Below are 15,776 nucleotides of genomic sequence, written 5' to 3' on the forward strand. Positions count from 1 at the left end.
AAAGGTGGGTAAACAGCAACAAAATATGCATACACCAAAGTACCATGGCATTGGACCATAGCATTGTCATGGTGCAGCTGTAGTATTTGTAATACATATGCACACAAACCTTTACTTTCAGTTGTACTTCTAGTTGGCTTAATTTTTTATTTCAGTGCTTTATATCATGTTTAATAGTTTAGTTATCAGTGATTAGCATGCATCACTGAAAACAAGAGACTGCTAAAGGACAGATAACTATATATAAAAAAAAAGTGTTGTGTTCATCTTCTAGACCTGCTAAATATGTATCTTTCCTTCTAAAAATGATACGTTTCCATCAGGAGGTTCAAATGTAATTTAAAATAGCTTTTTATCATTTGCAAAAGGCTTGAAACACCTTCATTCCCATGATTATTTTGGGACTATCGGGGGAGTGTTTTAAGCACCACTGTGCCGTTTCCAGTATGAATCAGCAGTCTAGAGGAAGCTTTGGCTGTGTGATGAGTCAACTCCAGTGAATATTATTAATCAGAGTCAGTCGGCGCAGGTATTATGACGAGAATATTCAAACATAATAGCCACTGGTCCCAAATGGAGTTAAAAATGGACTCTTGTGAAACAGACTATGCTTAGTCTCTCATTACAGTTTATCTAATATGCATCAAGGGTGTGCTCAGAAGTAAACAGAACAGCAATATAATGGCCACAAAGAGATGTTACAAGCTATTTTATACCTCTGAACTGAGCTTCTTGTGAAAGGAGTTTATAATAATTTAGATTGCTTAATGGAGGATAATATTAGAATCCCCTTATAGGAGAAGTCCACTTCCAGAACAAAAATTCACAAATAATTTACTCACCCCCCTTGTCATCCAAGATGTTCATGTCTTTCTGTCTTCAGTCGTAAAGAAATTATGGTTTTTGAGGAAAGCATTTCAGGATTTTTCTTCATATAATGGACTTGATTGGTGCCCCGATTTGAACTTCCAAAATGTAGTTTAAATACAGCTTCAAAAGTCTTCATACATCTTTTTTTTTGGAAAATAAAAATGTGTATACTTTTTAAACACAAAAGCTCATGTAGCACAGGTTCTGGGATGTGCGTTCATGTACTATTGATTCAGTAGGGGTTCGATCTTCAACTGGCTGGCAGGAGCTGCCACTGACAGGTCATGTGACCTGTCAGTGGCTGGTGGCAGCTGCCAGTCTGCCTGTCAGTGGCTGGTGGCAGCTGCCAGTCTGATTCTGGCAGGTCACGTGACCTGCCAGTGGCGGGCTGGGGGCTGGAAGTCTCAACCGCTTTAGATCTGTGAGTATAACGCGTTCTCTGTCACTCTCGCTGCAAGGAAATACACTATTTTATTGTTATGAATGTATTCTTATGACTCTGTTCTTTAGTATGATTGACGTTTTAGTTTTTTTTTTTTTTTTCCACAACTAAAGCGGTCAAATGAACGTGATCACGACTGGTTGCTTACTGACGCTTCGCCTAAACTCGGAGCGCCCTCGCGGCTGACTGAGCTGCCAGTGGAAGCTACAATAAGCTGCCAGTTGAAATCACGGCCATTTGAACCATTTATTCGTAAGAAACCTGCATAAAACGTCGGCATATAAAAAGACTATACCCATAAGAATATATTAACGATCATGAAATTATATATTTCCTTGTAGTAAGAGTGGTAGAAAACGCGTTAACCTCGGAGCGCTCTCGCGGCTGACTGACTGAACTGGAAGTGGAAGCGACAATAAGCTGCCAGTTGAAACCACGGCCATTTAAACACTTTATTCATAATAAAACGCCATAAAAAGTGGAAAATTTAAAAGACTAGACCTATAAGAAAACATTTATGATTATGAAATAATATATTTCCTTGTAGCACGAGTGGCAGAAAACGCGTTAACCTCGGAGCGCTCTCGCGGCTGTCTGACTGAACTGCCAGTGGAAGCGACAATAAGCTGCCAGTTGAAATCACGGCCATTTGAACCATTTATTCGTAAGAAACCTCCATAAAACGTCGGCATATAAAAAGACTAGACCCATAAGAATATATTAACGATCATGAAATTATGTATTTCCTTGTAGCAAGAGTGGTAGAAAACGCGTTAACCTCGGAGCGCTCTCGCGGCTGACTGACTGAACTGGAAGTGGAAGCGACAATAAGCTGCCAGTTGAAACCACGGCCATTTAAACACTTTATTCATAATAAAACGCCATAAAAAGTGGATAAATTAAAAGACAAGATCCATAAGAAGATATTAATAATCATGAAATAATATACTTCCTTGTAGTAGGAGTGGTAGAGAACGCGTTGAACTCGGAGCGCTCTTGCCGCTGTCTGACTGAGCGACCAGTAGAAGCGGCATTAACCAAACAGTCGGAATCACCGCCATTTAAACACTTTAATCGCGCTAAAAATAAAGAACTGAACAGGTTCACAATAAGAAATTAAGCACAAAACACAAAATCTGCCGAAAATCTGTTGTTGCTGAAACTTGTTGAGGCATACTGCCAGCTGGCAGCTGCCAGTCAGCCCGCCCAAAATCAGACTGACAGCTGCCACCAGCCACTGGCAGGTCACGTGACCTGCCAGTGACGGCTCCCCCCAGCCAGTTGAAGATTGAACCCCCTCTCTATTGATTCATGTCGAAAGGTCACGCGGAACTACAGACCCAGTGTTTACAAAGCGAACGTGCGAAGACTAAAAAAGTGCAAGTAAGTCAAACACTGTTTACAAACAAAAAGGTACAACAATGTCGGACGATTCTGAAGTTGTAGGACGGAGTTTTTTGGGGGTTTTTTACCTTTTTTGGCCGGAGTACACAGACGATGAACTCAGACGAGATTCGTAGTAGTGATGGGAAGTTCGGATCATTTTACCGACTCAGACCTTTGAGTCTCGTTCAGCAAAATGAACGAATCTTTTTTTTCCCGAGTCATTTCGTTCATTTCAGCAAAATATAATTAAAATGTTACGCGTTACTTCCCTAACACATCTACTGCTGACACAAACGTTGATCACACTACAAACAAGACAAAACTATAATGCTATAAGAAACAGAAAAGATTAATTCATTGTTTACCTGGGTCTTTAGTCTATGATTAGCTCACCTCACCTCTTATCTGACAAGTTTTCGGGTTTGAGTCGTTCGTTCATCACGTGACAGCCCCATTAAAATGAATGAAAGACTCGAAAAACCTGAAGACTCGAAACAGGTGAACTAATTCCAGCACAGAATCTAATAGGATGTTGCGCATACGCGACTGAACGAATCACTCCCCGAGACAACTCGTTCTTCCGAGTCACATTAAAGATTCGGTCAAAAAAGAACGAACCATCACTAATTCGTAGCACCGTGAACGTGCATCCCAGAGCCTGTGCTACACAAGCTTTTGTGCTTAAAAAGTGTAGAAATTTTTATTTTTTGAAAAAAAAAAAGACCTATCGTTTCGCTAGATAAGACTCTTCTTCCTCGCCTGGGATCATTTAGAGCCCTTTGAAGCTGCATTTAAACTACATTTTGGAAGTTCAAAACCGTGGCACCAATCAAGTCCATTATATGGAGAAAAATCCTGGAATGTTTTCCTAAAAAACCATAATTTCTTTACGACTGAAGACAGAAAGACATGAACATCTTGGATGACGAAGCGGGTGAGTAAACTATTTTTTAAATTGTTGTTCTGGAAGTGGACTTCCCCTTTAACTTGGCTTGGCTAAAGTCTGTGTAAGTTAAAGCAAACATATACTATTAGTTTGCTTCCAAAACAAAAATTTACAGATAATGTACTCTCCCCTTTGTCATCTAAGACATCCATGTCTTTCTTTCTTCAGTCATAAAGTAGTTACGTTTGTGGAAAACATTTCAGGATTTCTTTATATATAAAATGGACTTCTATGGTGTCCCCAAATTTGAAATTCCAAAATGTAGGTTAAATTCAGCTTCAAAGGGCTCTAAACAATCCCAGTCGAGGAAGAATGGTCTTATATAACGCAACGATCTGTTATTTTTCAAAACAAATTTACAATTTATATACTTTTTAACCTCAAATGCTTGTCTTGTCTAGTTCTGTGTGAACTGTTTTTTTTCCAGATCACACAGAGCTAGACAAGGTGAGCATTTGAGGTTAAAAAGTATATAAATTGCAATTTAAATTATTGTATTGTACTATAATTATTGCATTGCATTGCAATTTAAATTATTGAAATTTACAACTGAAGAAAGAAAGACATGAACATCTTGGATGGCAAGGGGGTGAGTACATTATCTGTAAATTTTTGTTCTGGAAGGGAACTACTCCCTTAATTAAATGTGTGTTTTGAGTTTGTCTTACGACAGAAAAATGTTATTAAAAAAAGCCAATTAAATAAAATAAGCTATCAAAATCTTGAAAAAATAAGCAGTGTTCTCCACTCTCAAAAAAAAAAAAAAAAAAAAAAAAATCACCACCAAACAACCAGAACACAGCATTACATCATACTGCAGTACTGCGTCTTACCACAATGTGGCGCTATTGTTCAAACAGCGCATTTCACTGAAAGACAGCAGGGTGAACAATTCCCTCTAGCCAAACTCAACCCCCTGTAAAATTCAGTTTGTAATATGCCAATCTTTAAAAAAAATTAAAATAAATAATAATAATAATAATAATAATAATAAACAAATCTTGAAAATGTAGTGATTAGATATTTGATATATAACCCTATCTACAGAATGAATGACTTTGACGAAATAATTAAAATAGTGCAGTTTTATTTTATAATAGTCACAGCTAAAGCACAGGATAAAAAAAGTTTATCAAGTTTACCTTGATTTCAAACAGAATCATGACTCCACATGCTGTCGGACATACAGTCAACTCTACCGTTCAAGCCAGTGCAAAAATATCCAAATAAAAATGCTATCTAAAAAAAAACAATAAAAAAGAAAAACAAGAGAGTAAAGTGCATGTTAAGAAACAACCCCCCTTGTCTGAGTTGCTACCTGAAAGATTCTGAACACAAAACTGACACTCGCTCGTTCACACATGCCCTCATTCACACCTACAGTAGCATACATTTTTAGCATACAAATTTAGCTTAGACTTCACTGAATGAAACTTGAATTAATTGCAGTCTGAGATAGTCCTTCACGCTGACAAAACTCAGCGTTCATGGTCACATGGTGTTGTACAAAACAGTGACTGTCTTTTTCTTGTCCAACGCTTTGCGGAAACGTCGAACGGGGTGAGACTTCACATGTTGCTGTTGTCGCGTGGACACCGAAACGGTCGGCTGGACGGGGGTGTGTTCAGGGGGACTGGCTCCGCCCACTTGAGTTTGCTGAGAGGGGTGGGCGGAGCCTTCAGTCCTGCCCGCCTCCATCAACTGGACGGCGGAATCAGGGGTGGAAGGGCTCTGAGGTAGAACACGCTGCTTTTTATGGGCGTCGTCATGGCTGTGGGTCAGTGGTAAGGAGTCAAAAGTGGATAAAGACGACGATGTGGGTTGATGAAACCCTGTGGTAGCCGGGTGGAAGTCCCACTCGCTTAAGTCATTAGTAGACAGCTCTAGTCGGTCCAGTTTAGCGAGTGAGGCAGAGCGTTTCATGAGCGAAGGAGGGGTGAGACCAGCTTGTCTAATGCGGGCTTCGATTTCCATGGCTCTTTGCCACATCGCCGGTGCTTTGGCTTCTAAGTACTGCTCCCCATCTATCAAATCCTGCTTGTCCTCAAGAGACTGGTTCTCCTCAACTTGTCCAGTGCACAACCCCAATCCTCCAGCCTCGTATAAAAACGCCTGGAGCTCTCGAAGAGTCTCCTGGATCTTCTGCAAGTCCTCACTGCTACGTGCCAGTCGGACATGAGGCCTCAGTGGGTCATCAACGTCCGTCTCCAACTCTGTTACACCTTCTAACCACAACAGAGAGGAAGAACCAGAGCTGGGCTCAAGAGTAGGGTTCAATGTGATCTGGTCAGCCTCCACTGAAACGCTCCCTTCAAGATACACCGAGAAGGAAGGATCAGGGATTATACCAGAGTCCTCATCATCAAGCACTTTGGTGTCATCTGTAGTCTTTTGGGGCTCAGTAGAGGTCAGAGCTGCAGGCCCCTCAGGGTCACTGGAGGAAGACTGCAGCTCTGAACACGGGGAAGGAAGAGGTGACCGAGAGCAAGGAACCTCTTGACCCTGACGCAGCATAAGCTCCAACTGCTCGGTGGCCCGGCGCACAGATCCTGAGGGCTTTTCTGTGGGAGAATGAGAAACCGAAGCCGTTTTCTCATCCTCCTCTTCCAGTGTAGCAGTTTGGGGTGAGTTGCGTGCCAGTGGCGGACTGCAGGTGTGCGATATGGATTCCAGTTCGGTAACTATATGACGCACACACACGCTGTTGTCATTGTGAGGGAGGTGGAGCACTGCATCACTATTGGTCTCTGAGTGGGTGTGGCACTAGGAAGGAGAAAAGCAAAAATTTGGATTACAAGAGTGACAATTCACTCTCAATAAAGAGAGCTTCCCACATCAACGTACATGTTAGCACATTACAGGAATAGTTAACCCAAAGATGAAAATACTTTTCATTCATCATGTCGTCATTTAAGCACCCTCACTTTGTCCCGAATTCAACTTACTCCTCCATGGTAAACAAATAAGAACTGCCCAGAGCTCCATTTTTCAGAATGGGGTCTGCAGCTGTCAGAAAACTAACAACGTTCAAAAGATGTTATATATTCCTAGTCTTCTGAAGCTACAGTAGAACCATTCCATCTCAAAATTTGGTTCAATCCTCACACGGTTTCAGATAATTGAAAAAGTTTTTGTTTGTTTGAACTGAAAGCCCAAATTTTGCCTTTTGTGTTCTCAGTGGGGTCACTAAGGATTCTGGGCCTATTGCACAGAATTTTCTATAGGGCCCACTCCCTCAGTAAATTTTTGGGTGAACTGTCCCTTTAAGTGCAATTCTAGTTTAGACCAGCAGGAGGCTGTGTTGTACTAGTCTCTTTTGCCTATACTTCCTGTGTCATGTACTGTTAGATTGATAAATGAGTCATTCCTATTCATGTTTTATCGTTTATCTTTCAGTATGACAAATCAGGAAGCGCAAGGATCTCTGAAGTGAGTGCCAACACTTACCTCATGAGCTTCTTCACTGGAATCGTCCAAGGGCGGGGTGCATCTGGATTGAGTGGTTGTTTCAGAAAACGAGCGAGGTTGACTATCCTGGGACAGGCAGAGGAATTTCTCTCTGGCACTAAAGAAGTCAATGCTATCTGTGCTAAGGCAGGATGTGCCAGCATCCACTATGTCAGCGTTGGGGTTGTTGTTATCATCACTGGAGGCCAGCCCGGGTACCGAGGGGCTGTCAGCCTCGGGCGTGCTTGGAGAAGGCAGATTCCTTTCATCTTTGCTGACAGCGCTTTCCAGGCATAGTTCTAAACTTTGTGACACTTGATAAGAGTCATTTTGATCAGGCGTGTCCGGGGACAACTCAACGCAGTCTGTTTTTGGCTCAGGCACATGATGAGATGATTGGGAGCCGAGGTCTGATGTTGTTTCGCCCTCTCTTTCCTCTGGTGAAAGGACGTGCAGAGAGGGAGGAGGTTGGCGACGAGCAACAGGCTTGCTCACCGCGAGGTTCAAATGAGAGTTCTTTGCAATATTCTGCTCGGGTACCACCGTGGCCGATCGTTGTCTGGGACGAGGTGGGAGGATGGGGTCTTCATGTGCCACCTTCGAGGGCGACTCTGCCAATTTGGTATGAGTGTTGCCTGTACCAGGCTGTGGATTGGTAAGAGACTCAAGCACAGCAATGCCCAGCATCTGCTGAATGGAAGCAGGACCGTTGTTGTTGTGAGGGTCTGAGCGGTCCAGGGAGCGTGGTGTCTTGCACAGCGGCTCGTGATTCTCTGAGAGATCGCTGTCTGAGTGGGAACGCCACAGCTTGTTATGCCTCTGTTTGCTGAGAGCATCAGCAAGCAAAAAATAAAGAAAGAACAAGACACGAGTGTCAGAAGAGCAACTTTCATTGATGTGATAGAAACATTAAAGGTTGGCTGAATCACTGAGGGTGGTGACGGATCTTTTAAACATACAAAATAGTTCAGGGTGTGTGAATGGGAATACAAACACGAAAGCAAGTATGACAGCAAAAGCTGCACAACAAAAGGAATGTGGAGAGACCTGCATAATGCACATGCATTAAATCACAATGGCGACGAAACTCAACGCTATTGATGCAAAATACAAGAGCATTTACTCAATGGAAACTCCAACCTTGCTCTCTGCTGACCTTCTTTTAAAAGCCAATGTGTGTCAGTGAGGCTATTCTTTGGTTGGGTGGGATCAAGAGAAATTCAAATAAGCTTTCTGACCTAAGGCTCTATGTGCGTGGCTCATACCTGGCTAGTAGGATACCCTGGTACTCCTCAAGCTGCTTCATAAAGGATGGGTTTGGTTTGGTGACAGAGCGTCGTTCTTTCACATGGTCAAAGGCTCTTTCCAGGTCCCAGCCGTACTCCTTCATAGCATAAGCGATTACGGTGGAGGCAGAACGACTTACTCCCATCTTACAGTGCACTAGACACTTCACCCCAGCTTTCCTAGATGACAAGAGTTTTATTAAAGCACACTTGCATTGGACTGGAATGTCAGAAGCACTAGAACTTCCACTTACTTGGCTTTGGAAATGAACTTGTAGGTGTCGTTCCAATACTCCAAAAGGTTTGTTGCCTCCTCGTCATACACTCGGATGTTGTGGTACTCGAAAAGCCCGGGGAAGAAATTGTCAATCTCCCGCGTCACATTCAGGATGTAGCGAACTCTGAGGAAGTGGGGGTGGTAAAATTAACAATGACTGCATGCAGCCGAGCGGATGTATTTGTTTAAAAAAACAAAAGAGGCCTGGAATAACAGTGTCGCTTACCCACTGTTCTGGAGCTCCTCAAGATTTGAAGCATTCCACTCTGAACCCTAGGAACAGACAGAAATGTAACATTATAGTTTATAGTCCTTAACGAGAGCTGTCTAAAACAGCTCCTGGAGGGCCAGTGTCCTGCAGAGATGAGCTCTAACCTGTCTAAAAGTTTCTAGTACGTCTAAAGACCTTGATTAGCTGATTCAGCTATGTTTAATTGGGGTTATAACTAAACTCTGCAGGCTAGTGACCCACCAGGAGCAGGACTGGACAACCCTGTCCTAAAGTTCTTAGGAGATTAGGAGGACTATTGACAATAAGTTGGGAGACCAACCAGGAAGAGGTGGTCAAAGATCTCTGTAGGGCTGTCCATTTGGCCTAGGATGACAATCATCTCATTATCGATGAACTCCTTGAACTCCCGAAGGTTGCAAACCATCTGCATCTCCAGCTCCGTCCGAATCTGAAGAGGACAGTTATCATGCAATATGTTACCAATTTTTGATGCGGACCTCAAGTCCTCAAAGTAAGGTTTTAATGGAGGAATCAAACCGTGGAAAGTTTGAGATGTTTGTACCTCTTTTGAAGTGACGTTCTCCAGGTCCTTCTGCATCATGATCTCTCTCAAACGTGTCTTAATCAGTCTCTCTGTGCGCTCTCTCTCAGTTGGCCTGTATACATGAAACCCGAATTCATAAATCATCCAGTTTGGTCTCAATGTGAGGCGTGTCTCACCTCGTATGATTCTTTGTATGCCTGTGTGCTATTGTCTTCACAAAAACCAGAGACCTCAAAACAAAGCTTTTGTTTGATTTAAACAAACAATTTGAAATCAAATCCTAGCTCAGTTGTAGTATGTCCAAATGGTAAATGTGCGTCATCCCTAGGCCTCTGGTGTTGGGGTCATTACGGGACAAGTGTCTCTTCACTGATAGCAACACGAGCACTGATTGGCTCTCAGGGGACTGTGCTGTGTTTTTAATCACTACCACTGACCTTAAAAACACTACTAATTTAGGTCAACACCTTCAGCTGGTGGCGGCGTGCATGAGGGCAATGGGTTTGACAATCTTAGGGGCTAAAAGCCCCTATGTGGCAAGTTAAACATGTTTACACATGCCAGTTTGATTGACCTTTCATGAAAAGAGTGGCAGTGTAGAGTTACAACCTCACCATATTCCTATGTATAATATGAAAAGCGCCGATACTAAATCTCAAGTCAGTTAACCTAATTTAAATGGATTCAATAGGCACCATTCCACAGGATGCCTAAAGGCCTCTCACCTCTCGAGGAAAACATTATCTCTGTGGCTCAACATAGTTGAGACCCTGTTTCAGGGTCACAAAGTTTCTACCAGATTGGCAATTTTCACTCCCCTTCTCAGGCCACCTGTTTCCATCCATCCGCCACTCTACCTATCTATCCCGCCCATTTTTCCGACAGTAAATCAATCCATCTCGGCGTGGAGCTATAAAAAGCAAGTAACCACAGTCATGTATTTTAAAAACACATGCACGTGGAAATGCTTCCAACTGTGGGGAAATTCCCCCCTACAGTCCAGACAACATCTTACACCATCAAGCCACTGTGCATCTAAGAAGTTAGAGTTCATCCCATCAATCTTGCAATAACATGTCGACCTATTCAAGGAACGCCCTGCCTCCTTGTCCTGCTCTGATGCAAACTTGCCCTCTTGGCCTATGCGATTGAACTCGGAGCTTGCATCAGACAGACGCTTGACCGTGTGTGTGTGCACGTGTCTCGCTTTCCCAAAAACAAGGACTGATTTACAACCCAAACACTGCAATTCACCACTATTGACTATAGGAGATCGCAAGTTTTGTAAACATCAACTTGGCTCTAAATATGGAAAGCACAATAACAATACCCTTGCTTCATAAGGACACTGACCTATATTCCACAACACCAGAGCAAAACAAAAAAGCGAGAACTACACAACTATTCAACAGTCTCTTATGCTCACCAAATCAATCTAAGCAAACTTAAAATACTGAACGGTAGTGTACATTCGACTGGCATGGGTGTGTGTGTTACTCACACGTCAGTGAACAGCACGGGCGAGTCGGCGCGGTGGGACTGCACGTCTTGCATGGCGTTCCACTCATTGATGCAGTGTTGATCAGAGGTCACACGGCTCTGATAGTAACTGACCCAGGTCAGGAATAGACTCCCAGGGTAGTAGTTATGACATCGGGCCACCTCGCAAACCTTATGCAAGGACTGCAAGGCTGACCTGTGAGACGTGCGAGATACATTAGGTAAAAAAAGAAAAAAGAAAAAATATGAATCTGAAAAAAGCTGTTGTTATAGACACTTACCACATTGCCTGCACCGAGACCGGTTTGAAGACATGGACTCTGTTAACGGTGGACACACTGAAGCCACTAATGAACAGAATACAACACGTTCAGTCTGAATACTTTGCAAATGTTGTTTTTAAAAATGCAGAACTTGGTTTATGCGTGCACGTTATGCCTCACCCGTCTCCATCCAAGTGTATAAGCGTATCGCTCCACAAGGGTAGAACCAGCCCAACTGTGCATGTGCTACAGGAAACACATGATGTTATGAGCACCACTTTCTAGAGCAACACATGGAAAGCAATCTGCGTTATACTGACCTGTCTGAATTGCTAAAGTCCATTCCCAGAACCACACTTTCTTCAGTGTCCTGTCTACCATTTGTGGAGATGATGACCATGTACCGTGTACGCAGAGCGTAAGCGCTTTCTAACCGGACGGCCTGTGAGAGAGACGCGGTCAGCATTCTGATGACTGTGTTTTGACTAATTTTAATTAATGGTGGTAGTTACCAAGCGGATGGTGTCCTCTGGACGTAGCAGGGTGAACATGGTCTGCAAATGCTGCTGAAGGTCACCTTTGAAGGAACCATTAACAAGCATAAACCTCTCAGATAATAATGCAGTGACATTTGCATACTAGAGTTAAATTACTCCGAGGTCAATTTCACTTTCTCTCATATGAGACATACATTCTTTGTCAGGCTGGAGATTAGACCAGTTTGTAAATCACTCCCATTTCATCAAGACGTTCACGTCTGTCTTCCTTCGGTCGAAAAGAAAGGTTTTTTGAGGAAAACATTCCAGGATTTTTCTCCATATAGTGGACTTCAATGGGGATCAGAGGGTTGAAAGTCCAAATTGCAGTTTCAGCGCAGCTTCAAAGGGCTCTACACAATCCCAGCCAAGAAGTAAGGGTCTTATCTAGAAAAACAATGTCATTTTCTAAAAAAAAATTTTTTATAAGAATGTATACTTTTTAACTACAAATGCTCATCTTGCACTAGCTCTGCGTCCAGCATTACAAAGTCCTTTTGGAAAGGTCACACGTGACATAGGCGAAAGTACCAGCCCAGTGTTTACAAAGAGCAACGTGCAGATTGTTTCACTAGATAAGACCCTTATTCCTCGACTGGGATCGTGTAGAGCCCTTTGAAGCTGCGCTGAAATTGAAATTTGGACCTTCAACCCATTGATCCCCATTGAAGTCCACTATATGGAGAAAAACCTTGGAATGTTTTCCTCAAAAACCTTAATTTCTTTTCGACTGAAGACAGACAGACATGAACATCTCGGACGACATGGGGGTAAGTAAATTATTAGAAAATTTTAATTCAAGAATTGAAATAATCCTTCAAAAAAAGATTAAAGCCCGAAGACTAGAAAAGCTTCATAAAACATGTACTATTGCATACTGTGTTACATAATGACTGACAGTTCCTGGGACCCTTTCATAATGCATTCCTGTAAGCTAATAGGTCTCATAATGAAATCAATGCTGACTATCTGCAGGCACAGCGGTGTGTTCATGAACATGAATGCAAATGCATGCACAAAATATTCTTCAGTGACAAAATGTCCTTTATCTCCAGGGCACTACCATATGGTACAGCTCAAAGCAAAACTGAAAACAAAGACAGATTCCAGAACAGATTCCGTATAACCATTATATTGAGCTGCATCTAACAGCTGGAGAATGTGTCAAGAGAATCTTTCATGCTGTTTTGTACCTGTGTGTTTGTTCCGACGCTGTGCGATGCGGGGTGCTGAAGAAGGGGAGGAGCCATTTCCCCGCGGGAGGAAGAGGGCGGCACCTTTGACAGTAAGGAAGTTCTCGCTGATACTGATTATAAAAACAGAGAGAGAGAGAAAGAATATTATTATACATATACTAAAATAGAAAAGGCAGTTCAGGTCAACATTTAGATTTTTAATGGTACAGACATTTGACATCTGGAAACCACACTGACGCAAAAAAATGCATGCCAACTTGTTACAAAGGACCACCAAACATTCACATCTGTGTTTAAGCATTCTGCTGCAAGAGAGATTGTTTCCAGAAATCACTATGGAGACGCTGTTGTTTATCAGCTTGACTGTGGCTTCTACCCGGCAGAGGCTCGGTAACAGAGCTGGGACACGTTTGACCCGTAACAGCTGTCGTTACGAAGCACCACCTCCAACTCAGCACTTACAGTGACCCGAGGTCTCGCTCATAAACTGCTGCTCCTGTATCACATGCCACAGGCCTTGGACTTTCCACGTCTGACTCTGAAAAGTACCCTCAGAGTAACTTCTGTGGAATCTGGGTAATTCTGCGGAAACCAACTTTACGTCTCAGAATTTTGGGGGAGGAAGGATTGCAGAATTGAGGGGACGCGAAAAGCCCCGGGCAGTCACACCCCGAATAAAAACACAAAGAAAAAAAACATCAGGCTCAACTGAGCTCATTTCCCACATCCCAGTCACCCCTGACCCAGCTGTTTCCTCTCCTCGCTTAGTCTCCCGTCTATCTCATGGCCTCTCTCCTTTACAGTCGGCCCCAGGGTCCAAAACAAACACTCATTAAGTACAAAATTTATTAGGAAACAAAACATGTTTTAAATCAAACGATAAAAAAAGAAAACTGTGTCAGAAAAATACATACAATATCTAAAATGAAAAATACTTGGTTACTTTTGGGTCTATTTTAAAGAAAAAAAAATTAGAAAAGGATGCATTCAACTGATAGTTAGTCGTGATTAATCGCATCGAAAATAATTTTTGTTTACATAATATGGGACCCTGAACCACAAAACCAGTCATAAGGGTCCATTTTTTTAATCTGAAAGCTAAATAAACATGCTAGCCATTGATGTTTGGTTTGTTAAGATAGGACAATATTTGGCTGAGATACAACTATTTGAAAATCTGGAATCGGAGGGTGCAAAAAAAAATCAAAATATTGAGAAAATCGTCTTAGCAATGCACATTACTAATCAAAAATTAAGTTTTGAATATATGTACGGTAGGAAATTGCAAAATCTCTTCATGGAACATGATCTTTACTTAACATCCTAATGATTAATCGATTATTTTGACCCATGCAATGTATTTTTGGCTATTGCTACAAATATAGCCGTGCAACTTAAGACTGGTTTTGTGATCCAGGGTCACATATGTGTGTGTGTACTTTGTATGTGATTAATCACGATTAATTGTTTGACAGCAATAGTGACAGTTTGACAGACAATTATACTGTAAAAAATACATTTATAATACACACACAAAAAAAATGTCCATTTCAAATAAATGCCGTTCTTTAAACTTTCTATTCATCAAATAATCTATATTTATGAGAAATAATTTTTGAGGACCAAGTCAGCATATTAGAATGATTTCTGAAGGATCATGTGATGCTTAAGACTGGAGCAATGGCTGCTGAAAATTCAACTCTGCCTTCACAGGAATAAATCACATTTTAAACCTTAATAAAAATACACAGAAGAGTAGTTTATATTTCAATAAAAATGCAAAATACAGTTTCATGGCCAGAACATGAGGCACACTTGCCACTGGCAGGTGTGATAAAATGTTAATTTTGGACCCTGGCTGCCACCAATATGGCTAAGAGCTGCTTTGTGAAATACTTTTAAAGAAAACCCTTGTAGATATATGAAAAAAAAAAAAAAGAGTTTAGAGCAGTCTCTCTTCATGCTCTGCACTTTGCACTTTCAAGCTTTGAGCATCATCTATCAGCACATGAGGGGATATGAGCTGCAGGCTGATACAGGGTAGTGGCTAATTTTACAAACCTAAAAATAAAGGGCAGAGTGAATGAACGCTGATGGACTTTTACAGTGTTGGTAGCTACTGTATGCCATCTCATGTAACTAAACATGACAGCTGAAAGTGCATTTGAGACGAAACTTTGTAATTTCGTGCAAGAAATCATGCAAAGGATGTGATAAGGATTATCGACTGTCTGGTAGTTTGCATGTAAAGATTTTAAGTTAAAATTTAATATGAATGTTTAAGTCAATATTTTTTGCTTTCACCCTGTAAAATGGTTTGTGATGGAGTTTAACATTTAACAAAGTACTTCAGGTTAATTAAGTCCAAAATGCAGTCTACTAAACTGCAAAAAGTGACAAGAATATGACTCGGTACTGTGCCAGGTTGATTTTCACAAAAGTAGCGCAGTATCTGTGTGCAAGGAGCAGAGAGGGCACCACAGCCATGCGATGCAATTTCCACCCACTGGCATTTCACCGAGGCAGACATGTAAGGGCATACACATCCACGCTGCCACACACAGGAGAAAAAAAGCAGAGAATCCAAAAGGGTCAGACAGAGGAAATAGATGACCTGCCTCCACTCGTTTACACACAGCATAGAGAGAGAGAGAGAGAGAGAGAAAATGAAAAGAGGGTGGGAGGGTCATCTTTTGGCATGAAGCACTGGACAGTACTTGTTAGGGCACAGACACAATCATCACTATGTAAGGGGCCGTTGAGGGCCATGCAACAAGCTGGAGATGCCTGACCCCCACCTGTCCCTGGCCATATTAGTCACTGTCCCACTAGGGAAAAGATAAATATAGGC

General features: G+C 42.0%; 1 protein-coding gene across 2 annotated transcripts in view; it reads right to left on the minus strand.

The window, feature by feature from the left end:
- Positions 1–4,714: 4,714 nt before the first annotated feature.
- ssh2a (slingshot protein phosphatase 2a) overlaps positions 4,715–15,776 on the minus strand; it is a 31,877-nt gene continuing 20,815 nt past the window's right edge. For both annotated transcript variants that reach the window (XM_051129126.1, XM_051129125.1), the window contains 13 exons: positions 12,923–13,035; positions 11,706–11,770; positions 11,514–11,635; positions 11,374–11,439; positions 11,212–11,277; positions 10,932–11,126; positions 9,449–9,542; positions 9,206–9,334; positions 8,881–8,927; positions 8,632–8,778; positions 8,357–8,557; positions 7,092–7,917; positions 4,715–6,407 (listed from right to left, as the gene is read on the minus strand). In XM_051129126.1, the coding sequence (XP_050985083.1) occupies positions 5,136–6,407; positions 7,092–7,917; positions 8,357–8,557; positions 8,632–8,778; positions 8,881–8,927; positions 9,206–9,334; positions 9,449–9,542; positions 10,932–11,126; positions 11,212–11,277; positions 11,374–11,439; positions 11,514–11,635; positions 11,706–11,770; positions 12,923–13,035 (3,343 nt within the window). In that variant the 3' untranslated portion in view covers positions 4,715–5,135. The remainder of the gene's footprint in view (positions 6,408–7,091; positions 7,918–8,356; positions 8,558–8,631; positions 8,779–8,880; positions 8,928–9,205; positions 9,335–9,448; positions 9,543–10,931; positions 11,127–11,211; positions 11,278–11,373; positions 11,440–11,513; positions 11,636–11,705; positions 11,771–12,922; positions 13,036–15,776) is intronic.

Source organism: Labeo rohita, chromosome 15 (genome assembly GCF_022985175.1).
Source record: "Labeo rohita strain BAU-BD-2019 chromosome 15, IGBB_LRoh.1.0, whole genome shotgun sequence".
Classification (NCBI taxonomy): Eukaryota; Metazoa; Chordata; class Actinopteri; order Cypriniformes; family Cyprinidae; genus Labeo; species Labeo rohita.